At 30.6% G+C, this 26005-nt stretch overlaps 1 protein-coding gene across 1 annotated transcript in view; it reads right to left on the reverse strand.

Annotated features, from left to right (window-relative positions):
* Positions 1–26005, reverse strand: part of LOC123654186 (DNA N6-methyl adenine demethylase-like) — a 116866-nt gene that overhangs the window by 18458 nt on the left and 72403 nt on the right. The window contains exon 4 of the mRNA XM_045590109.1: positions 9621–9638. Coding sequence (XP_045446065.1) covers positions 9621–9638 — 18 coding nt within the window. The remainder of the gene's footprint in view (positions 1–9620; positions 9639–26005) is intronic.

Here is a 26005-nt window from a genome sequence, read left to right on the forward strand (position 1 = left end):
TTTATATCAAGAATAAATTTATACCAAGTCTAAGAAAATATCGTTCAATTTTATTAAACATCGTAACAGCACATGTTATGTTAGGAACATTTATTGTTTTACTCGTAATCATATTTTATGTGTGACATTTACAAATTTACATGTTTTGTTCGGCGCGAGAAATCGGGTCGGAAGTTTCTTTGTTGTACGTTTCAAAATAAATTTTGATTTTCATTTCGTTCATAATATATGTTTCTAATAACAAAATTTAAGGTCAAAACTTTTTTTTCTTTTACAAGTAATATAGATTTATAAGGGAGTTAAAGACATAATTCTGTAGATTTATGAGCGCGGGTTCTCTTTTTCTAGTTCTAGTAATAGGAGTAGTTGAAGCATGTATGTAATCGAATTTCAAATAGACTTACAATTTCAAGCCACGACTAAACGTTTTCTAAATGTTTGTATGCCATAATATTTATATTAATTATAAAATAACTAAACAAGAATCTCAAATAATTATTTTTGATCAAATTTATTATCCTGTTAATTTTAAAGCTTAAAACAATATTTACGTGTTAAAAATTAAACGCTATTCTTTGAAACCATGAATATAACTTATCAATAACTATGATAAAGCTATGTAACCCACATTGCGTACCTAGCATGAAATTATAGCCAGATATGAGCTTTATCTCATTGAGTTAAGGTTTATAATCAGTTAGAGCCCACGTACGTGACTCGGGCGTATGAACGGTCAAAACACGTGTGTAACCACGTTGGCCGATATTTATTCCTGCCCAAGGCGGGAGTGCTCGAAAAGATCGCAGTAATGCATTCTTATATGAAAATTTATATTTTACATATTAAAGATTATTATCGTTTGCACTGAATTTATTATGCTTTTCCTGCATAAACGTCGTGCAAATACTTAAAAATCGTACCCCTATATTTAATATCGTTAATAATTAATACAATATGTGTTTGATAATATAATTGCGAATTTTAAATTGGTTTTCTAAGTTTTATATAAATGACTGGAAAATGCTAGGAAAAATATGAAAATGTGTATTCATTGTTATGGAAAAGAGGCTATATTTCAAGTCATACTATCTCTATCAGATGTATTATGAATGAAAGAGATAAATACACGAGATATGCACATAGGTTTTCTAACAATTGTACATTTTGTTCGGATGTATCGAAGATTGTTTATGGGAAGAGACATAGAAAGGAGGTCAAGTCTTTGTGTTTGATTTCAAGTGAATCTGCGTAATAATGATGGAGATCATTATCAGTTTCTTTACAAAGATGTCAATGGCTGTTCTCATGAAACATACCACCCATTATTATTCAATCACTAATACTAACTATTCATTACTTAAACGCATATGTTACTTTTAATTATCATATTATTTTCGAATCTTCTAAATAATATGTATTAAAAGTTCCTATTTGAGATCTCTTGAAAAAAAAAACATTATTAAAATACTGCAAGATTGTATAAGAGATTAGAGCCATAAAAAAATAATTAAAGTCGGTAAACATTGTAAAATATTAAAGAAAGTTAATAATCGAATAAAAATGAAATTTTCTATCAAAGGTCTTATTTTTTGAAGTTGGTGCCCCTGACAAAAGTTTGTAAATTAGATAATATTTTTCATTATGTTAACATAAATGGTTTTACAGAGTTTATATTAAAAACGTATTTATACAGTTTAAAATAGAGTCCATGCCTAACTAGTATTTTATTATTATTTAGGAAATCCTATAAAAATAGTCTTTATATAAATTTTTGTTTATTTTTTACAATTCTTTTTTGATTCTTGCGAATGTAAGTAATACCTAAATTGGAACGAAACTTAATTTTTTAGCCGACTTCAAAAAAGAGGAGGTTATCAATTTGACTTCGTTGATTTTATTTGTGAAATTTAATGTAAAAAATGTTCAAGGTGTTCGTTCAACTATTAAGTTTAGTAAAGAGTAATATTTATGCTAAACATATTAATTGTATAAAAATATGGTTTTTTAAAATACATTTATTTTTATATGAGACTTCAATCTTGTATTTAAAGACTATGTAATAAATATATATAATTTCAATATGCCATAAATACCCTAGTAATCAATTATGTAATATCCAGTAGTGCTTTAGACCACACGACTGAAGTAAAACTTACGAAACGTAACTCCCTCTTTCTATCACTAACTTAAATTTCGCTCTCAACTTCCGTTCGTCTCGCCCGATAACACTTTTCGTAACGCTCTCGACACGCATTCACCAGCTTACTCGCCAAGTCAAGCGTGCGTAAAGAACTTTAATTCAAAAATGTACCTAAATGAAAACTAATTTACAATTGACAGTTTGACATAGGTATGTATTAAGAGTGTATGCTACCTCAAATTGCTTATTTTCCACTCGGCAGGATGTCCATATCTTCCAAACTACTGAAAATTTAAGTTTAAAATTTATGTATGGTAAAGTTCAGGAAATAAACTATCTTTTATATGTTTCGAAAACACGATTCCATAAAATTTTCTCGATAGAAAAAAATCGCAAAGTTACCTCTATTTTTGTATTAAAACTTAAAACCTTAATATCTTAGTAAATATAGAAGTTATGGACTTGAGATTAAGTATGGTAATTGAAATAAGTATGACGAACATTTTATATGTTGCGTTTTTAAAAAATAACTATTGATAATGTTTGTGGGAATAAATACATATAATTCGCGCGATGAACAACCAAGTGCTCTTAATTCTCATGTGTATTTAGTACGGGTGAAATCTGAATTCGAGCTGAGGTAGTGTAGCCCCTTAAGGAAATTACGAAAATATAACATCAAAACATTTGAACATTATTATGTCATTCATTGATACAATTTAAATAGCTCGAAGGCTGTTCGTATTGTGACATGATTGACTCCTTAACCTTCCTAGTTGAGTCTATTATGATCTTGGATTGATTGCTTCCGCGCGTTACGTTGTTATGGGTCTCGGAGTCAATTCTAATAGGTACAATCTGTATTCAGGTTATTTATGTGAAAGTTACATTGATTTTAAATTATTGAATTATTTCACTAATATTATAAAGCTTAATAATGTTTTTGTTACTTGAGAAGTAAAATCTCTAAAATGAGAATTTGAAGTTATTTTTTTGTTTGAGAAGGTAATTTTTTTGAAGAAGAAGAATTTGACTTCCAGGATTATAGTAGCAATCATAAAAGTTTTGTAAAGTTTTGTGTTTGGTAGGGCACAGCAGGAATTCCCTGCTCAAAATATGGAGCAGCCCGACTGGGGAAGTACCTCGATCTTAAAGAAGATCACAGCAAAATAATACTGTTTTCAAGCAGTATTGTGTTCCTGGGGATTGGGTCGGCAGCGCGCTTGCGATGCTTCTGGTGTTGTAGGCGTCTATAAGCTACGGTAATCGCTTACCATCAGGTGAGCCGTACGCTTGTTTGCCGACCTAGTGATATAAAAAAAAAAGTTACAATGAGGAGAATTTCAGTACTCAACGAAGTACAAATTACTAGAAATATATATTTACCTAGTTTAGCGATCTAGTTAGAATAAATTGTAGTAGTTTTACACTACTACGTGGACTTCAATAATTTTTTGACCTTTAAAGCGACAATTTCGATACCTTATTAATATTGGATCTATGCGGAAATATTATATTTAATTTATGCTTCCTGGTGTATTTCGGTATTTATGAATGAGTCTCTAACAGCAGAGCAATATATATAGTATAATATAATATAGTCAGTATGACATTGTAAGTAATTAACATAGTTTTACGATAAAAATGTGTGTTACGATTAAGTTTCGCTTGGTTGCCCAGGTATGTTACGCATTTTAAACTCATCATATTATTTATTATAACCATTCTTTATTTTAGTCTAATATAGCATTAAAAGTCAATAGGTTAGCGTGGTATGGGCATGTAATGAGGAGGGATGACCGCTATGTCGGTAAAAGAATGTTAGGGATGAATGTCGAAGGACGAAGAGCGATCGGCAGACCGAAAAAGCGATGGATGGATTGTGTGAGTGAGGATATGAGAAAGAAAGGAGTAAGCACTGAAGTGACGAATAATAGAAAGGAATGGAAGAGAAGAACATGTTGTGCCGACCCTACATAAGTGGGATAAGGGCAGGAAGATGATGAATATAGCATTAAAAGTATTTTAATTATTTATAGCTTAATTAGTAACAAAAACGACATTCGTATTTTATGAAGACTTTTTGAATTTAATAACAATAGTTTATTAAAAATTATACCTATTTACAATTCACAACTTAAAAACTAAATATTTGAATAAATAATAAATAATAATAATATTATTTTCTAATGTTTACGCGAATTTTACTCATTTAATGAAACAACTTTTTTCGGATTTTATCGCGGTTTATTAACTTTTGATTCCCGACGTTTCGGATACTGAAAAGGTTGCTGTATGGTTGCTGTAAAGTATCCGAAACGTCGGGAATCAAAAATTAATAAACCGCGATAAAATCCGAAAAAAGTTGTTTCATTAAATGAATAATAATAATTTTTTTTTTTAATTTTGTTGTTTTTGAAGTGAAACATCTTTACAATCGGTGAGAGAATGAGATAGAATACGCATTGAGTTATAATTACTAGCGTAAATAGTTCAATGAGAATACGTTACTGCTTGAAACGCGTAAGCGACGCATTTTGCACCGTCAATAGAACAAACAGCAACAGCCTACCGTCATATCCGTCATATGACTTCTCAGAAGATTTACTTCTCTCATGTATGAATTGCACACTTGACTATGGGAGTAAGCTAGTGAATGCGTGACGAGAGCGTTACGAAAAGTATGAACGGCCGAGGCTAACGGAAGTTGTGAGGGAGATATAAGTTAGTGGAGATAGAAAAAAAGTTACGTTTCGTAAGTTTTACTTCAGTCGTGTGGTCTAAAGCACACTCGTTTTTTTTTTGCTTAACAATTATGTATGTCGTTTACGGTCTAAATTTACAAATTTCTTTTTAATTATTGTTACATATTGTTAACAATATACTTAATTAATATTAATTAACTATTTAGTGAAAACTTTTTGATTTTTTTTTTTAAGTGATACAACTTCGTATTTCGTTAAAAAATAAATGTATCTGTATGTCATTAAACTCATAATAAGTAGCCATCGATCAACAACAGTTAATTTTAATAACAATAGTGATAATGTTTAATAAATAACATTCGCTGTGTTAATATTCGCTGGTTATTACTAAAACATCCGCTGGCCATATCCAAACATCTGCGTCACTTTGATATGGAGATATTGACTCATCGATCAAAGTTTTAATACTACTGCATAAATGCAACATGGACTTACGATAAACATTATATTAAATTCATAAGATATAAGTTTGTTAGTGAAAATTCGACCGAATATATATATATATATATATATATATATATATATATATATATATATATATATATATATATATATGTGTATGTTCGGGGATAACTTCGTCCTTTATTAACCGATTTTGATAATTCTTTTTTTTTTGTTAAAAAGGAGATATCCCAAGTATACCGTGATAAGGAAACCAGGATCTGATGATGGGATCCCAGAGAAATCGAGGGAAACCCTCGAAAATCCGCATAACTTTTTACTGAGTGTACCGATTTTGATGACTTTTATTTTAATCGAAAGCCGATGTTTATCATGTGGTCACATTTCAATTTCATCGAGATCTGATTACAGCATTTGGAGTAATCTTTGATAACGCATATTTACTTGACTATTTTTTCGCCTAACTACGTTGTATTACTTGCGGCTCTAATCGAAGTCGGTTTTTTTTCGTTTGCCAGCAAACACAATTTTTATCAACAGTTTTCCTCAACGATTGTCTACTTAACGCTATATTTGGATTTGTACCCTTTAAGCTTATAGATGACAATTTTAAATGTAAGTGATATAAAAAAATGGTTGACATGATTTAGTTCTTATAAAATATTTAGTTATTAAGTTGTGAATTGTAAAAACATATGTGTAATATTGTGAAATAAAATTTTTTGATATTCCTGTAAATAAAACCAAGTAGGTTTAATAAAAAAAAGGTTTCTCTTAATAACTCAATACAATAAATATATGTAAGCTGATGCAATCCGTACTAGCAGTAAAAAAGTACAGTATTTAATTTTTATATTTCTATTTGTCAATTTTTTAGTTACCATTTAAACTTACTATCGAAGTTTATCAAAAAACTTCGGTATTTATTTTAATACAATTTGTAATTATAATCTTTAACATTCGTTACAATTCATAACATAATTCATTTTATAACATCCTGTATGTTATAAATGTTTTACAAACGTCATATAAGATGCAAATTTCGTAACAGTTTGTATTTAGAGGTATACGCTTCGCTCCGAGCGCCCCGAGCGACAATCTCCAGTTATCGAACAAAAGGGACAAGAGTTATATGAAAGACTAGGAAATACTGGAATACATCCTTCGATTAATAGACGAGTATTGTATTTACTATTGCTTTTTATTTCATCGTGTAAGAACGATTTTTATTTTAATGAAAAAAAAAACATGTGTGCTTTAGACCACACGTCTCATGTAAAATTTACGAAACGCACTTTCTCTCTTTCCATCTTGAATAACTTATATCTCCCTCTCAACTTCCGTTCACCTCGCCCGATCTCACTTTTCGTAACGCTCTCGCATTCATCAGCTTGCTCTCCAAGTCAAGCGTGCTTAAAGAAGTTTTACTTCCAAAGAGCTTAAAATACATAAACACAGCGTGATTTTTAGTATGTATAATTTTCTTCTTCAAAAATTATCTTCAAACGTAGTAAAAAATATATCAATGGATCATATCAATATTACGAAAAAAATAATAATAATAAGATTTAGTAGTTTTATTATTTTTTAAGAATCTTCGCGTATAAGAAGATATGAAGTTTAATCAGTTTATTGTTTTACGTTTTCCCGTCAGCCATCACTAAATCACGTAGTAGTGTAACCGGGAAGCGACGAGAGGTTTCCGAAGAGAGGGACGGAAAATGTGACGTCAGCGGCCCAAGCGCAGCGCAAGAATGGCAACCTCGCTTTGAATGTTTTGTAAATAGAACGATTGTCGTATGAGTGGGACGAAGCTACATGATAAAAAGAGATGGGAGATATGTCAAAAATCATCTAAATTGGACTCTACGGCTAAGAATTATGGAATTCAGAATAAGTTAAATAGTTTTTATGTACAGTTATGAGTCCGTACGAAACCGTGTGCCTCAACTTTAAAAACTACGATTTATAATTCTTTATCAGAAACTCTTTCGTTTATTACGTTCGGTTGCAGTGGCCTGATTAATTAATAGATTAACGCATCCATGAAATTTACTTCCATCGACAAAGTTAATTAATTTTTTTATCGGTTTATACTTAATAATGAAAAAACATTGTAGAAACAAGACGGGATGGTTCTTTAATGTTTTATGTATAACATTGTTCTGGTTCATGATCATGACTCTACATGATTTCTCATCAAATGTAACGTGTTGTTGGTTTCTTATCAAATGTAATTTGGTTAAATTATACTAAGTCTAATATAATAAGCAAACAATAACTATATAAAAATTATTATCATATAATGAAGTATTTTTATTTTTGTGTGCTCTATATTTTAGAATGCACGGCGAAGACGAAGCAATGTTACTGCATTTAAAATAAAAATGCTTGGGGCAGAAATGTGTCCTTGATGTATCATTCTCATTTATTATATGTACAACTAAACACATATTTCTATTTGTATTTTTATGATTTGGTTTCATTTGAATACTAATGACATTTTTAAAGTATTTTAAGGATGCAAACGAAATTCTTTTTTCACAAAACAAAGCTCATTATCTCATTAAATCTCCACTGTTAATTTAGCTTTATGTTGCAAGATAGTATTTAGACACTTGAAATTTTCACAGTTTTTACAGGATAATATGTTATTAAAGCTGCTATGTTATGCAATGTTAAAAATTTTATAGTTTTAAAAACGAATTACTTAATCTTAGGGGAACTAAAGTCAACATACAGCTATAGCCACATTATACGGTGGTTAGGTTCATTTGTCCTTTACATGGTTTCAAAATAGTGTATATGAAAAATCTTGGTCAATTTCATTAAATCATAGTTACGAAATGTAATATTTTCTGTGACTGTGAATGTATTTAAATTATTTCATTTTAACGTTCTACATCCTTATGATCCCAAACAGCCTCTTTTATTAAGGTTGTGGTGTCTTTCCGCCACTCGGCCCACCTGCCACAAGGTCTATATACCAATATAAGAACTAAAGAATAGAAGTAATAAATAAGTGATAAAGAGAGTAAGAAATGTATTTTGGCATGTCCTTAGGCTGATTAATTACACAAAAAACTTATTGTGTAAGAAAGCACTGATACGGTTAACTTTATTATAGAAAGTACCATGAGATTACTCATAAGTACAGTCAATATTTTTTAATAAAAAAATGTTTCATTCAATAATATATTTAATTCAACCGATCAATTTTTAATTTGAATCACCGATTCCGATTGAATTAACCGAGTCTGGCGTTGTAACATTTTATGCATTTTTGAATTAATGAAGTACCTACTTAACCTACCTAATCACTTCATTACAACACTAGCATATCTCACACTTCATTAAAATAGAATTAGTAGTTGAGATTTCATAAGACTGATTAGAAGAGCTATTTTTTTTATTTTCCGATATATAAAATAGTAGTGTACACTTGTACAACTAAAAACAGAATCCTATCTGTGGTTTAATATTATATATTTCCGAGATTTGTATCAAAATTAAATATATATTCTTAATTTTATCTCCCCTCTGTCAATATATATGGTACGAGTAAATAATAAATAAATAAGAGGTGGGTGGGGGTTGCTTCAAACGGCCGGGGTCGTCGACCCATCGACCGCCCCCCACTGCCTCCCAGTCGTATCGAACCTTCGCGGATGTGATATGTCTTAGTCTTTTTTATAGTCGTTTTAAATAAATTCCTTGACATGTCACGGTCAAAGAAACCATATACATACATACATGTATCTAATCATTACTAATTGTATAAGGCATAATCTCCTTGTGTATTTGTCTATACTAGGCTGTACTATTTTACTTCCATTGCTTTTCAACGTGTATTTTCAGTTTATTTAAAGTGAGGCGTGCTATTTTGATTAAGTAAGGAAATTTTGGGTGTTTACGGAACAGAACCGCAGATATAATATGGTAGTGCTTTGTAAATGTTATGACAAACCTAATACAAATCGACTTCATACTTGTATAACATTGTCTAAAATATTATTAGTTCGTTTCCTTCCACTTTTGTTATAATTGTTGTTGTATAACACCCTAATGTATTTATAAAATATAATTTGAAAATGCTAATACAGTGTTAGTTTAAATATAAGAAAGACGAGCAAAGAAAATTAAAATGTTTATAAAGTATTAAGTAAACGCTAATTGTGACAGAATAAAAAAATAAACGATTGTTAGAGATAAACGTGCAATAATTGCAAGACAGTCGCAACGAAAAATATGAAGCTGTGCTAAAACGAAAGAGAAACAAAAAATGGATAGATAGACAAAACTAAAATATTTACCTTGATGTCTTGTAAGACCTGTAAACAATTAGATTTACATTAGTACTACATAAATACAATCAAAAATTAACACTATAGTATAAATGTTTAGATTTAATTTGTGAACAAGTGTACTAATATAATTTTCCTTGGTAAACTTGTAGCAAAATCTGTAAATTGGATATAGAACAAAATCGTTCTATTTTCTTCAAGATACTCGTATCTTTTGACACAGTCTTAACAAGAGTTTTTTTACAAAGCAATTCATTTAACACATAATACACATTTATAGTATTCTGAAAACTATATGTATTTGATACTACAAATTCAATATTAAGATAACCGTTGATCGTGATGCGTGTACTGGAACGTGGCTCGACCTGTGAACGATCAACTCTGATCTCACCCTCCGAACTAAAACTCTTCATTATACATAGCATATAGAAAATATACTTATACCATATTATAAGTAAATGATTGACTATGCATATAATGTTCAAATTAGCACCATAATTTTGGAAGGCTATACTTAAAATAAATATATAATATCTCAATGTACGGATTTAAGACAGTCAGAAACATTAAACTGCCCAAAACTAAGACTATTGTTTAACGTCTTTTTACGTTATTTACGTTTTATTCGTCAAAGCACTGACAGCATTGTAAGTGGTAGAGACATCAAAATATATTTTGAAAAAATTATTGCTTTATATTTGTCAAGAATATTTGTCATAATTGTTTGCCATGTATTTGTTAAGAAATTATTTGTCAACATTGACTTTTAATAATTGTAAATGGTGTTTCGAAAATAGTGTGATACTATTATCATATTTAAATTAAAAAATTTAAAGACATGAATTTAGTTTATCTATAAGTAGAGTAGTAATCGATTTGAAATGTTGTAAAATTGTAGAAGCGAGCGATCAAGTTTAGTGCTTTTATAAGACGGAAACGCGATAAATTATATACGGTTAGTTCATTTTGAGTTAGTGCCAAGAAAATTTTAATAGTATATTTTATATTTGTTTAATACATATATCTACAACCACAGTGGTGTAGTGTTGCGAGTAGTCGCCTAAAACATCGACTGTATGATGGTTCGATTCCCGCTCGGGATGGATATTTGTATTTGTAGAAAGATTTCTTTCCGGTTTCGATGTCTGAGGTCCTTGTGGGTCACCCTACCATGCCTCGGAGAGCACGTTAAGCCGTTGGTCCCGTTTGTTATAATGTACACCGCCAACCCGCAATGGAGCAGCGTGGTGGATTAAGCTCTGATCCTTCTTCTACATGGGGAAACAGGTGTGGCGACATCTATCGCTCAACATACGAACTCCGAACTAAGAACTGACGTAACCTACATCGCGATATCAAAGTTATCAGAGCGATTGAATATATATACAAGAAACCGACAAAAACCGTCGGGGCGTTAGCCCACCAGACACAACGCCCGTGTGGTCGGAGGATCCTCCCTTTGCAATGGGGAATGAGGGACTTCACACCCTATTCCCTCACAGCCCTAAAGAGGTATATGCCCAGTAGTGGGATATTATAGGCTGAAGCGATTTACGTTTTACCACGCATCTTAGGTATGGAAATAATCATTGGAGGAAGGCAGACGTGATTTAGGATTGTGGGCAGACCCAGCTCATTTTTATTTGCGGCCCCATGAAATTAGCGAAAAAGGAACGAAATTTTATATGAAAACTTCGCCTGATGTTCCATAATTTCAGAAAATAATCGAAGAAAATATCCGAAATATATTTTTCCTGGCCTTTTTTTGTTTAGGTCAGCCATAAAATAATCGAGACAAGGAAAAGTAATGAGTAAATATTTCGGCTGAAGGTTGTGGGCATGCCCACCATTAGGGCTTAGATTCTAACAAGGCTCACCTCTCAGTAACTTTGGCTCTCATAACTCTCATCAAATACATATTAAACGGACAGAAACAAAGGTACGTTTGTCATTAGTTTACGCTTAACGCTCTCTTAACGTTACAAATACAGTTACATCACTATCAATTACTAAAGTTATCTAAGCGTAAAAGTAGCAAATATATTGTGTAAGCGAAATAAAATGAAAATGTCAAGAGGTTAAAGAAAACAAAGGTCAGCGCCCTACAAGTGACCCGGCCCTGATAATCAACCACTTCATGCGAGGTAGGTCAGTTCTATTTACACTATCAAACTATGTTTTATATTCGTCTGCTAAATTGCTAGCTTTGTTTATTACATTATAAATAATTAAATTATAAATATTTTGTTAATGCTGTAACTATACGTATTAATTTGTATGACAAAGTGGGAAAGTTGGTTTTAAAACGCTATAAAGAATTTGCATGACTTATCTCAAAATAAATAGTTGTTACTTTAGACGGGTTGCTTATTGATAAAAGAATGCAGAATGTTTCAAATATCACGCTGTGACTATTAGGGCCCAAATAAATAGTCATCTAACATACTTTTTTTATACTCCTTTAGTGCCTCGACATTCAAATCAAATATTCAAATATCATTATTTTGGACATAATTTTGGTAAGATTGTTAGTCTATAAATTCCAAAACTTTTAAAAATGATACGTTTAATTTTTTCCTTCTTATTATATAAAATAATTATAAGAATAATTAACAACTTAAATTAACTAATTTAAAATTTTATTTTAATTTAGCAATATGATTTTTTTAAATTAAGATAAAATTAATTTAATAAAAATCATATTGCAAAAAAATATATATTGATTAATTGATATATTTCATATTTAGAATATATCGTACGTACATATATCTCTAGACCACAATAAAAGAAAAAGTTACAAATATGAATGTCAACATATCTACTAGAAAAAGTTACCGTGAACTGGATAAGGTTGCATATCCGGATAATAACGCTCCACCATTTATTATCACGTATTGTAAACTATTATTCAAACAAGTAGCATGGTGTGAACAACGCGAACAGGTGGACGTCGCATATCGATTAAACACGTGTTTCAACTGATCCGGATTACCGGTTCTGGCCGGTTATAACCAGCTACTAACGTGATATTTATTTGTTTTCCATTAGTTCGTACTGATGGTACATACCGTTGTAATTATATGCATGCTTGTAATTATATTTTTATTTATTTTATTTATTTATTTTATTTTTAATGGAAACAAACAGTATATAATAATTTTTATAAAAAAAGCACACATTTGGAAAATCATCACCAGAACAGTTTCCAATGACTAATAATACATAATAAGTACGTGGCGTAGATGCGCCTTTAAAACCCACCAAACTTACATGAGTCAACGAGATTAGAGTGTGAAACTATTTAATTTACAGATTACATTAAAAATATAATAAACGAAACAATTATACCGATCGATATGTAAGTAATACATCCTAAAATGAAAAAAAATTCTAACATATCAATTTAGCCCAGCGGGAGATTAACAGATGAAGGACTAAAATGGTGCTAGCACAGCAAATTTGATAAGTTGCAACAGACAATAAATTTCTATATCAAGGTAAATATGTATTTGAACGTACTAAAGATAAATATGATCGCTCTATATTCATGATTCGCGTCTGCGATGTGTCTACGACCCTTGTAGAATACATCCGCATATTTGTAAGTCCAGACTTTAGTTTTTGTTTTACTGTCTCAATGTTTTCTTATTATAAAATTTGTTGAGTTTTTTTTTGTGATTGTAATTTTTTGACGTTCGTTATTGTGTGTAAGTCAGCCTATGGCGAAATAAATGTATTCATTTCGTTTCAAATAATTCCTCGAATTAATTTAACGAATGTTAATTTGACGAAATTGATGTAAAAATGTTGGAAAAGAAGTATTAATATTTACTTTTGTTATAAAACAATGTATAAAACTACATGATTGTAAAATTATTATTTTAGTTGAATACACTACACTGCCTTTTTATTTGAATTTAAATATAATATAATATTTACATAATTATGTTGCTATTTTTTTTATATTAATGTTTCATTAAAAAACAATCACGCAAAAAAAGGTTGAGTCGATGACATTTCTAAAATCATCAGTATCTACGTTTCGTGTTAACAATCGATCCCCTGTGGGTGACGGTAAATCGGTGATTCTCCGCAAAACGTCGAGGTAATCGTCCCGGGATCGTCACGCACAAGTTCAAGGCCGGGATTCGCCTAGATACGACGGAATCCGACTCCAAGCAATCCCGAGGGTTCGCGATCAGCCCACTCAATGGAACCATTTAGGTTTGTTTGTAAACAAACTTTACATTTTATTAGGAGTTCAACACCCTTCCCGTCACCTGAATTAGCCGAGTTCAATGCTCTGGCTATTTGAAGTTTTCTAAGGGTTCTATTGACGTTTGAGTCGAGAGTTAATAAGCTCTTAGCTTCGTTTACGAACCTTTGACTTTGAACTTTACCGATATTTTTTAGGATTTTGTAACTTTCGAACAAAGATTTTCGTAGCGCTTGTTGGTAACATACTACACCTACACTGTTATACAGTAGATTGAGGGATATATCTGTCCCGGAATTTAATTTGAAACTTTTAAAGATGTCAGTCGAATTTCGGTGTTCGATAAACAGTTACTTGCCCAATTTTCAATCCGCGATCATCTATAATCGATTGACTTGTTCCATTCATCGGGCTGTCTGAGATTGAAACAATCATTGGTAAGAAATTCTATTCAAACTAGAATAATCATAAACGTTGAACATATCCGATGAGATCTTCATATTAGCATTCATTAGATATATAACACATTCGCATTGAAGTGTGTTCTCGCTCCAACCTACCGCAACATACGTCATGGTCGGGGGCGGGACTGCGAGCTCTACCGTCCTCCTGAATTACACTTTTAGATCATAGCCGTTACACGGGATATTATTTCGCCATCAATTTCACCGGACGTCAGTTTAAATTCGACATTAGACAGTTTAACTGTTCTGATATTTAAATTTAGCCATACGAATTATATATGAGATTTTCCGGTCTGTTTTGTTCAAATTCTTAAATGAATACGTACGTATTAATAAGTAACAAGTTTTATTACAATCATTTAAATAGTTTTTGGATGAAAGAGTAACAAACATCTATCCATAATCATATACTTACGCATTTACTAACGGCCGAACCCAATATTCAATCTATCTCTGGTTATGTCCTACTAGAGACAGAAATATCTATCTATCATTCATTTTACTGACCCAATAAACTTGTCGACGATAGGCAATCTTATCCTTCAAATCTGTCTATCGACGAGAGGGAGGATAGCTTACCAGAGATAACAGTTCGTATGAAAATGACAGTGTAAGCGTCCCAATAATAATAGAGTTCTATCTGTCAGTAACGTTGGTTATCTTTAGTAACAACAATATCCGATCTATAGTTTTCGGGGGATAACTAAGATTTATTAATTGAAAAAGTATTTTCTTTGTTTAAAATAAAATTAATTTCGAGTGAAAAATAATGGCAGACTCAAGTTCAAGTAGCAGTTCAAGTGATATTGCTCTTTTGCAACAATTAATTGAATAAAAATAATATGTTTCTTGTGAAATAATACTTACTTTACTCATCTTGTGAATAAAACAAACAATTTGGTGAATGATTGTACCTATAATTTGCAATGATTTGTATAATTTGATTTGTAAAAAAAATATACAAATTCAAACGAAACAACGATTCAATAAAGCGTAATGGCGTCGTAGCGTCTTTTCGTGTCGTGTTAAAACGTTCCGTTACTAGATTTACCATGGATTCCATATTAAAATAATATCATTTATTATAAATTAAAAAGTCTGTGTAAAAATTAATTTGTCCATATTTTTATAAAACAAGATTACTTTAATATGAATAAAATTTGTATGACAAATTTAAATACTACAAAACATCTGTGTAACATAATTGAGGCCGTCTGTGACGCTGCGTATACTGGAATGTAAGGAAGAGCTCAGGTAGCCGGTCTATCTACAGCTAACTGGAGATAGTATTCCCCTATGCGAATTATTGGGACAACTACAAAGGATAGATAGTTAGTTATTAGCAGTCGATGATAACTACCTATCTCTATCTTTAGATTGAATATTGGGTTCGGCCGTAAGACTACTAAGTCATATCTTAAGAATCTTTTGTTCCATAACATTTAAATTTTTCAACTGAAATGTAACTGCATGAAATCTATAAATCAGTAACATATTCCCGTGTATTTGTTTATCTCATATCGCAATACATGTAAACAAACACGTATCGTTATCGTGGTTGAATGAAGCGCCGCGGGTGACAGCGCGGTGGCGAACTGTCTAGCCGCGCCGCGCTTACCGATATCATTTCCTCTTAAAATGCTTTTGAATCGGTTAATATTTACATCGTTTATAACACAATATAAATACATATTTTTTTTTATTTATAGAAATAAATCGTAAAATGTGTTATTTTGCGTAAAACTCGTGAAAAGCTGGACTAATTCGGTAAATGTTTGTTTTTAAAGTTGGTTAGTACTTCGTAGAAAGTTCTTAAGGAACGAAAAATTTAAGAAAAGTGCGCAGAAAAATTTAAAATGAAAAAATATGAAGCCTACTTGAATAAGATAATTTTTGATTATGAATTTGATAGTGAGGAGTATACTGAGATTCTGAAATAGGTTTGACGATTCTTATTAAATTTTAAAATATCTCTAAATATTTAAAAAAATTATGCGATAATTTTGGTTAATATTAATGGTTTACAGGTAAACCAATCGTTATCAATTTAATTTTTAACCACGCGTGAATAACTTATAGCTAGCAGTTGGACTATGAGCTACTATTGTCTTAACGTAAATAGACTATCAAACTATTTATATGACTTGATGGTAAGCGATTACTGTAGCTTATAGACGCTTGCAAAACCAGAAGCATCGCAAGCGCTTTGCCAATCCTACTTCCAATCCAGGAGCTCTGGTCACTTTACTCACCAACAGGAACACAACATTGATTAAAAACAGTATTATTTAGCTGTGATCTTCTGTAAGGTCGAGGTACTACCCCAGTCGAGCTGCTCCAGATTTTTAAGAAGGACATTTATTTCCTGCTGTGCCTTAGACTTATCTATGTAGGTATAGTCATGAAAAATGAAATATTTTTGTATACAAATTTTAAATAGACTTACTAAAATTAAATTAAAAATACATTAATTTAAACAACGTGTTAATTCATTATACATTCATGTTTTAAATATGAATTGTTGCTTATACAAAGAAAGTGCCTTTGTCCCATTGTTTCGTAATAATGTTAATAACGTTTCATTTTTGAGTAGAAAGTTTTAGAGAAATCAAAAGACCTACTTCATAAGATAGTATGCGATTTTATGATTATATCTATATAAATAAAAGTGAATAACTAAATGTTATGAAAAGCGCTCAACTCTAGAATAGCTGGATCAATTCTAACCGATTTTTGAAGCATTCTAAAACTTCGTAAAATGAATTTGAAGTAATTGCGCAGAAAAGGTCAATTCAGAAAACGTAACAATTAATTTAAACCTCAAACGTTTGACAGATCATAAAACAAGGATTACCTTGTACAGACATTATGTCTCTCTGATACTATTATAATACAATAAAAGATTCTGTACTTTGATAGATAATATTAATGTTTTTATTAACAAAACGTTTTCAGCTCTTGATATCTGAACTCATTACTACAGAGTATATACTTATTTTTAGAAAAAAAAAAATGAGTTGATAACTCTTTTACATAAGTATCAGTAAGTGTTGTGTTTTTTTTATCTTGCATGTATAATTCTTGACTAATATCATTAAAGTTAAACCCGTCTGATCATAAAAATTAAACATTTGTGTTAGCTGATTATACACATGTTATGTCAAATATCATTGTGAAATAGATAAGGTATACGTTTTAAAAAAATACTTTTGTCGCTATACAATACCAGAATTTTTTTATTTGTTATAAGAGAATTATGAATATGATTGTTGAGTATTATGTCGTGTTGTTGAGTATTTGTTGAGTTACAAAAACTAATATTAACGCTCACGCTCACTAGATGATAAGCGGATATCGTAACTTCTGGACGCTTGCAACACCAGGAGCATTGCTAGCAGGTTGCCGATCCTATGCTTTCTAGGAGCTCTGGCTGCCTCGCTTACCACAGGAATACAACATTATTTGAGAGCGATGTTATTTAGCTGTGATATTTGATAACAATAATTTATTTATTAAATAAGTTTCAAGCCTCATTTGAACTATGTTATTCTCTGTATCGGAAGAATGTCAAGTCTATGTAGGACAAGTTATGGAACGCGTCATCTAGTACAATAAAATATATATTTTTTTTATTTTTAATTATTAGATAAAACCTTAAAATTATACCGAAACAAGCTAATTTTAGGTACGACTCGTAAAGTCAATTACGACCCCCGTGCTAACGCGCTGAATTAAAATTTATGCTCGTCGTAAAAGCTGTATACGTGTAATGGATGACTATGAAATTACGGTGCTTTATGGATATGTCGTGTTCATTATTTAATAGAAAATAAATTGTCTGTAACGGACATAAAGAAAAGAGACTTCTTTTTCCCGCATTTATACTTATACTTGTTCAGGAAAAGTAAAAAGGCATATGAATTGGTGATATGTTTTTAAAACTTCACGTCTTTATTATTTTTGACATTATATTTTGAAACTGCAATCTGTAATACAATTTTTATTAGTTTCGGGGTACGTCTAATGTCAAAAAATCCAACAAGTTAATTACAACTCTTTAATGATATATAATGACTAGAAAGTTAAAACTATATACTGGCCACTATTACCTTTACATATAACTTGTCTAGACGCTTAGTATACATAATAATACCTATAATTATTCGTCTAGAAACTTTGAGCAGAATACGTATTTATTATGTATTACATTCTCCCGGGTTTCCAAAATGTATCGCTAGTTTGAAATCCTTTTGCATGATCTCATTTGATCTTTGTTGAGAAATCACCTGATATTTGAACCAAGAAATTCTTTTAATTTACATGAATTATTATTTCATAAAGATCTTCAAAATCTTTACAATAGAGAAAATTCACTGTGGTTGGGCACAGCAGGAAATTTAATGTACAAAATATGGAGCAGCGACTGTGGCAGTACCTCGACCACACCATCAGAAGATCACAGCTAAATAATACTGTTTTTAATCAGTGTTGTGTTCCTGTTGGTGAGTAAGGTAACCAGAGCTCCTGGGGTAAATAAGGAATGGGATCGGTAATGCGATTGCGATGCTTCTGGTGTTGCAGGCGTCTATAAGCTACAGTAATCGCTTACCATCAGGTGAGCTGTATGCTTGATTGCTGACCCAGTTATATATATATATATATATATATATATATATATGTAAAGTATAATGGGCAGGTGATATGTTCAAGAATCTTAGTAGTCTTATACACATTCTGACATAAATCAATATTGAAGTCTAAATCGTAACTGTATTTGAAAATGTTGATGGTATTAAGGGTATATGGTTGTCATGTTATGAGAAAACTCGGTATGTTAACTTGATATTTGAATCGATTTTATATTTAGACATAAAACAATTTTTTAATCCGGTTATAAAAATAGGCACAAAACATTTTCGGAACGTTTTCATTAAGCCGACATAAACATCACAGCTGGCAATAATGTTTCAAAAGTTGTATACAAACAGGGTGCCGTTTCACGTGTGTCCAAAGCGTACAAAAGTGAAAATTTACGGCTTTCAGCACGCGCCGAGTATTCCAATTATCCTGTCTGCCGTCAGCGCTGTCCACTGCTATTGATTATCACTTTTTTGCTCTCTCCCTGCCCGTCTGCTTTATTTATAATATTAAACATGATATGCGCTTTGCACCTGTGATAGTTGATCTTGTGATCTTCTGCTGTGTCAGGGTCAGGACAGTTCTTTATGCCAAGTTCAATGGTGCGGTGTAGAGACACTTGCGATGAGCGTAATCTTAAGCAAAGAGAATTGCAGAATCTCAATTGTACGTTCCTTCTTGTATTTCGAAGGATTTAGCGTCGATTTTATTTTGTATATTACTATAATAATAATAATAAAAACTCTTTAATGTACACCAAGAGTGAGCAAAATTACAACAATAAAAACAGGAGATAAGTACAAAAGGCTACTAGTACTTCATATTTCAAATTACGACATAGTTGTATTATGAAGTCACAGAGGTTGTATACTAAAAGAAAACCTTTCGATTGTGTGTTGAAAATACTCTTGCACCTACCACTTTAAAGGTGTCTAAATTGTTGAATATAAATTTTCAATTTTTCATTTACCTGAGTTCTAAATGATGTTACAATCGCGTCGCTTTCGGTTTTCGCACGTTGAACGGTTACTACGGTTTTCAGCGTGCGTGCAAGCGTGGCCACGTGTTTTTATTTACACCACTATCAAACACGCCAACGATCGGCACTCAATGAATCGAGGCCATAGTGTGACCTAAATTTTTATTCGCACACTACGCATGTGGGTGTTTTGTGGATTTAACATGCTACGTCACCGAATACAGAAAACTTGTTGGTTCGGTAGAATCAATATGTACTAATGTTTGTACTATTATTACTACATTTTTCTAATGTTTACGCGAACTTCACTCATTATAGTGAAACAAAATGGTCACGGGAAGGTGAAACACACCATGGTTGCTGTAAGTATCCGAAACGTACGGGCTACTCAAAAGCCTAATAAACAGCGATAAAATTCGAAAAAGTTGTTTCATTATAATATTATTACTACCATTATTTTTATACTATTATTGTAAATGCAAAATTTTCGACGTATAGTTGTTTGTTACTCAATCACACTAGATCGGGTTACTGAAACTCGTTCACACGTGACATAAAAATAGATTATGGAATAGTACAAGTAATCCTGATCTTATCCCGACTAAGTATATGATTTCCATCGAATAGATTGCTACGCAAACATAGTCACAGACAACAGCGAGTAGTAGTTATTGTGTTTGCTCGCAAACGAGAAAAAAAACCGAATTCAATTACATAGACAAGTAATACGACGTAAGTAAACGAAAAAATAGGTAAGTAAATGCGCATTATCAAAAATTTCTCAAAAAATATTCATCAGATCTCAATCAAATTTAAATGAAACTACAAGACAAAGATCAGCTTTTGAATAAAACAAGAATTATCAAAATCAGTATACCCAGTAAAAAGTTGTGCGGTATAATATAACGGAAGCCGGTGAAAAAGTATTACGTGTGCGTAATTTTTTTAGTACACTATTCAAATTCAATTACACACTAACACTCACATATTTAAATAAACTGAACTTTAATCCTATATAATATAATTTTAAGATTTTTTTATGACATTACGCAATTAGCCTTACATCTTTCGGTTATAGAGACGCCAACATCTTGATACGCCTCACGTGACGCATATAATTTTAAAAATAGATTCTTTGATTCTTACGGAACAGATTGGTATACAACGCTAACATTATTAACATGAAACTAAAAAAGAGTATACGTATAAAAAACTAAGTTTTTGTTTTTTAAATTAGCTTTGTTTCTTAATAAGTATTTGACAAAAACAAGAAAATACAGATACAGCTTAAAAACAGATAGTACGCTCACATTACTAAAATAAAATTAGAAAAATAATACAAATACAAATGAAAAAGCATTTTTTTTTAATTAGCTTTGTCTGTCAAAAGGTATTTTTGTTCAAACAACAAAATACGTTAGCATTGAAAAGCTTAGATTATTTTTTAAATAAATAAGTGTTGGGTCCATGAAACGGGGTCGCCAGATAAGTTATCTTTTTTGTTAAATCTTTATTTACAGAGTTATGTCAACTCACATCACGATAACCGATCGTGAATTAGAAAAAATATAATTTTTAAAATTCGAATTTTATTCTGATAAACAAAAGCGCATTTACGGTAATCTTATCTGTTGTAAGAAACGTATAATTATACAGAAACTCGACTAAAATTTGCAAAACTTGTAGACTAATTTGTCGGTACCCAACCTACAAATTAGTCATTATTTTTGTATATGTACTAAATTTATTAAAAGATATAAGATAAGTAATATTTTTTTTGTTATATCTTAGTTAGCCATGCTTTTGTACTACATAAAATATTTGTTTTATCATCGGCATGCATTTTTTACAATAGTTTAACTTCAGTCCAACAGTTCTAAAACTGTCTAGGATTGCTAGAATGGTCTGACAATGATAGCTTTTTGCTGTTATTAAGTAATAAATTTTGTACAATTTGGTTAAGTCAAATATATAATATGTAAATATCTTAATTCTTAAAAAGATAGCAGGACGTCATCGGCTTTATATACTATTTATGAAGTTTAATAAGTAGGTATGGTGTATACATAGTTAGTATATGATAAAAATAATAGCTATTTATATTGATTTACATTAATAGAACAAAGTAATTGATAAACTCTAAAACTGCTAAGTTGATTCCATATTTTTTGTCATCAAAGTAGTACCTTATCAAGAAATAAAATAGACTATTAAACCTTATAATATAATATTAAGGAGCTGAACAATACAAAAAATATTAATCAATCTACACTTGTTATCAAAACACATGTGAGTGAAACCAAAGGAAACGTGTAGTATATGAATAATAATTTTGGTTCGAATTGAAATTATTATATATAAAAATAGAATATAATGCATAATATTTTTTTATATCATATAGACTTAGTTATTACCCGTTGCTTTTTCAAATTAACATTTAAAAGGTCACGACAAGTCCTTGAAATAAAAACTTGATACAATTTGTACGAAATAAATGATATACACACATACATAAGTTTAACTTAATTATAAGATAGAGTTAAGGTTTAAATGACATTTAAATTGATAATTATTAAATTAATACACATTTATATAAGTAATTAAGTTAGAACTAGACGTTGATAAGCGGTCAAGCATCAACTATCCATCGCGAATTGGCTCTACACGGTAACGCTCTACATTCGACGTCAGTAGCGTGCCACAGTTAACGACCTTGCTAATTTTAAAAAAAGTAAAAACCAAATATTTTTAATATTAGTATAATATTTTTGCATTAAAATTATTAAAAAAAAATATAAAAAAAAATAAACAGACCTGAAGTCCGAGACACTGGCCGAAAAATCCAGTATTTAAAAAAAAAGCACAGCACACGCGTTCGTAAAAATTTTAAAAATCGTAATTCACGCGGGAAAGTAGTAAGTAGTGATGTGACACGGTATCGATGTATCGGTGTTACGTAAGGCGCGTGGTGGGCCGGCGGCGTCGCACGTGACTGTGCCGGTGACTGCCGAGCGCGGCCCCCGCCCCGCCGCGCAGATAAACAAATTACGATTTTTTTTGATACGTCGTGCTTTGGCTGTTTGTAGCTCCTTTTTTAACTCGTAAAAGTATTTTAAACGTGTAATTTAATTTTGCAAAACTTTTAGAATTTATAGTTTGAGATAGAGGACTTTTGAGTTTTTTATATTTGTAGACATACATACCTACAACCACATCAATTTCTACTTTTTGAAAGTTTATAAGGCTAGAAAATGATAACTTAAATACCGATATTTTTTGTACTTACAAAGTTTAACTTAAAATCTTACCTAAAATAGAAGAAAATCAAAACATATTTTGATTGATAGGTACCTCATAATTCAAATAGAAATAGACTATTACTATTTAATGGTCTCAACGAAGTAAAAAACCTATTGTAGGAGTTAAATCATAATATTACAATTGAATATTTCCATTGAATTCGAAATAATAAAAATATACCGTTCATTGTATTCGTAATTTTATCTCTTTTACTCAAACGACATATTGCATTATCTCCGTCCTTGTTTCGCCTCCCAGTGGTATTCATCGGAATATTAAAACATGTAAGTAACTCGTTTATATTTACGATATAAATGTTAGTAATTGAAGATTATACTAGAGTTTTCGCGTCGTTTCACCTGTTTTTAGTTTTGATGCCGAACAAATTATTTGACATCTAGTTACTGCTTCTAAAATAAACACTTTACTTTCTAACGATATTTTTTGTATCGTCTTAAAGATAATGGATTCGAGATTGCTGGAATTAAACCATTAAATACACGCGAAGAAACGGTAAAAAAATCTTGAGCGTTATTAAATATTTAATTTAATATTATTTAAGCAGTCTCGCATGATATTAGCTCTATGTTACTCCTGGTAAGATATTTGTTATATTAGAAAAATACAAAAGATTTATAAGTGTGATTACCTTTAATAATATAATTATCTACACAATGTGTTCAAATAGCATAAAAATATTTATAGTCAAATGTTTTGATCAAAAATAGACCGTAACTCTACGTAGACATGGACATGCACATAAATAAGAATAAATTAGTATTTTCTTTAATTGTTTATATTAATTGACAAGAGAAAAATTGTTATTTACGATAATAATGGCGTGTGGTTATGGTTTTTCAAAATTTTGTCATTTCTTGTATCGAGCCATAATAAAAAAATTAAATATATATTTTATATTCGAATTACGTTTTTTTAAACAGAAATCAAAATACATAAAATACAGATAGTAATTAACAACGTAGTAACAACAACAAAATATTTAGTTATTTTATATATTTTTAACGTTGAATATGAAAGCATAACTTTAGAAAGAATGTTGACATTCAAGCAAAGGGGACTGTCCACTTTGTATGGGGGTTTCGGCCCTGAGTGGACATTCACTGAGAATAATAATTATATATTAAGTTAGTAGTACTAACAAGTAGGAATCAGAAAAATGATATAGTTTTGTGTCCAGGTGTTTCACTTTTTTTGTGGATAATTTACAAGAAGGTTTCTTAAATAAAAAATCATTGTTTTTGTTATTTTTGTTTTACTAATCGGATTCGTACGTTAACAGAATGTTATCTAAAAACTGGGCAGGTGGATTTATAAAATCTTGGTACCTTTTCCAGCCCAAGAACCAAATAATTGTCATGACATGGGCACAGCAACCTACTGTCCGTCGACCAACCATGCACTTGCAATAATATATTTTTTTTATGGCTGACCTATTGTTTACATATAAAATAAATACAAAATATATTTTCCTACTTATGTGCTTACTGTGTATTTTACGTCGCAGTAGTGATAAATTCTCGGTTGACGGAAAACCTTTCAGTAGGTTGCTATATCACTATGAAAGCAATATGGAAGTCAAATGAATGTATGACGCAAAAGTCTGTAGCTTAGGGTTGTCATAATAAATAATATTTTCAATAAACAAATAAATCGATTAAATCGATAATCGAATTTAATATGATTAATTGTATTTTTGTATGAATTCTGTTCACGCTGGGCCGAAAGTGGACAGTCCCCTTTAATAAGTTATTAATTAATATTTGTGTTTGCTCACAAACGAAAAAAACCGACTACAATTACATAGACAAGTAATACAACGTAGGTACATGAAAAAAATTGTCAAGTAAATACGTTATGAAAAATTACTCAAAAAGTTGTCATCAGACCTCAATTAAATCTTCGACAATCAATCAATCAGATTTCGATTAAAACAAGAATCATCAAAATAGATTCACTCAGTCAAAAGTTCTGAAATAACATACAAAAAAAATCAATAGAAATGAGAACCTCCTTCTTTTTTAAAAGTCAGTTAAGGGCTCAATTGGTACCGTGTGAATAAAGATAAGGCAGAACAAATATTAATTACCATTCTTTAATTACAATTTTCGTCAAAAGTTTATTTATAAATGCTTTTGTATAATTTATGTTTTCAATATATTTATTCTAATTATAACTTAAGGAGTTTGCTTGTTTTGTGCTTATTTCATTTAACTGAAATTAAAATAATAAAATTATTTAAGTAAACATCGTCAGCTAATAGTCACCAACTAACGGATATAGAAAGCTCTCTATGAACCAACAATAATGGGTTGCCTTGGAATAAGCTAAAAACTGTTGGACATTATCAGAAATATATTTCAAAGTTTTTTATAAACAAAGTTTCAGGGCTTCGTCTATTGAATATAGATGTGTTTATAGCATAAAAAAAGTTGAAAAATCCTAATAAATAATTAAACTTATTTAGATGCGCTTCAAAAAATTTTTTGAATTGTCGTTTTATAAATTTAATAAAATTAGACTTTAATACTAGTCAAATAATTATGGTTAATGTAAAGCGTCCATTAATTCAGAATGTATTTAACTGAATAGAATCGAAAAATAGCTCATCAAATATACCAATAATAGCATCTAAGATATCTCACACTCTTTAAAGTTTAATTTTAAATACATTTTACGGAGGAAGTATCGTATTTTTCGAAAATTTACAACGATGTATCAAAAATTTAATAAATAAATCACGCATATCAGTTGGAGCGCCAAACATGTTAATTAT

Source organism: Melitaea cinxia, chromosome 6 (genome assembly GCF_905220565.1).
Source record: "Melitaea cinxia chromosome 6, ilMelCinx1.1, whole genome shotgun sequence".
NCBI classification, from domain to species: domain Eukaryota; kingdom Metazoa; phylum Arthropoda; class Insecta; order Lepidoptera; family Nymphalidae; genus Melitaea; species Melitaea cinxia.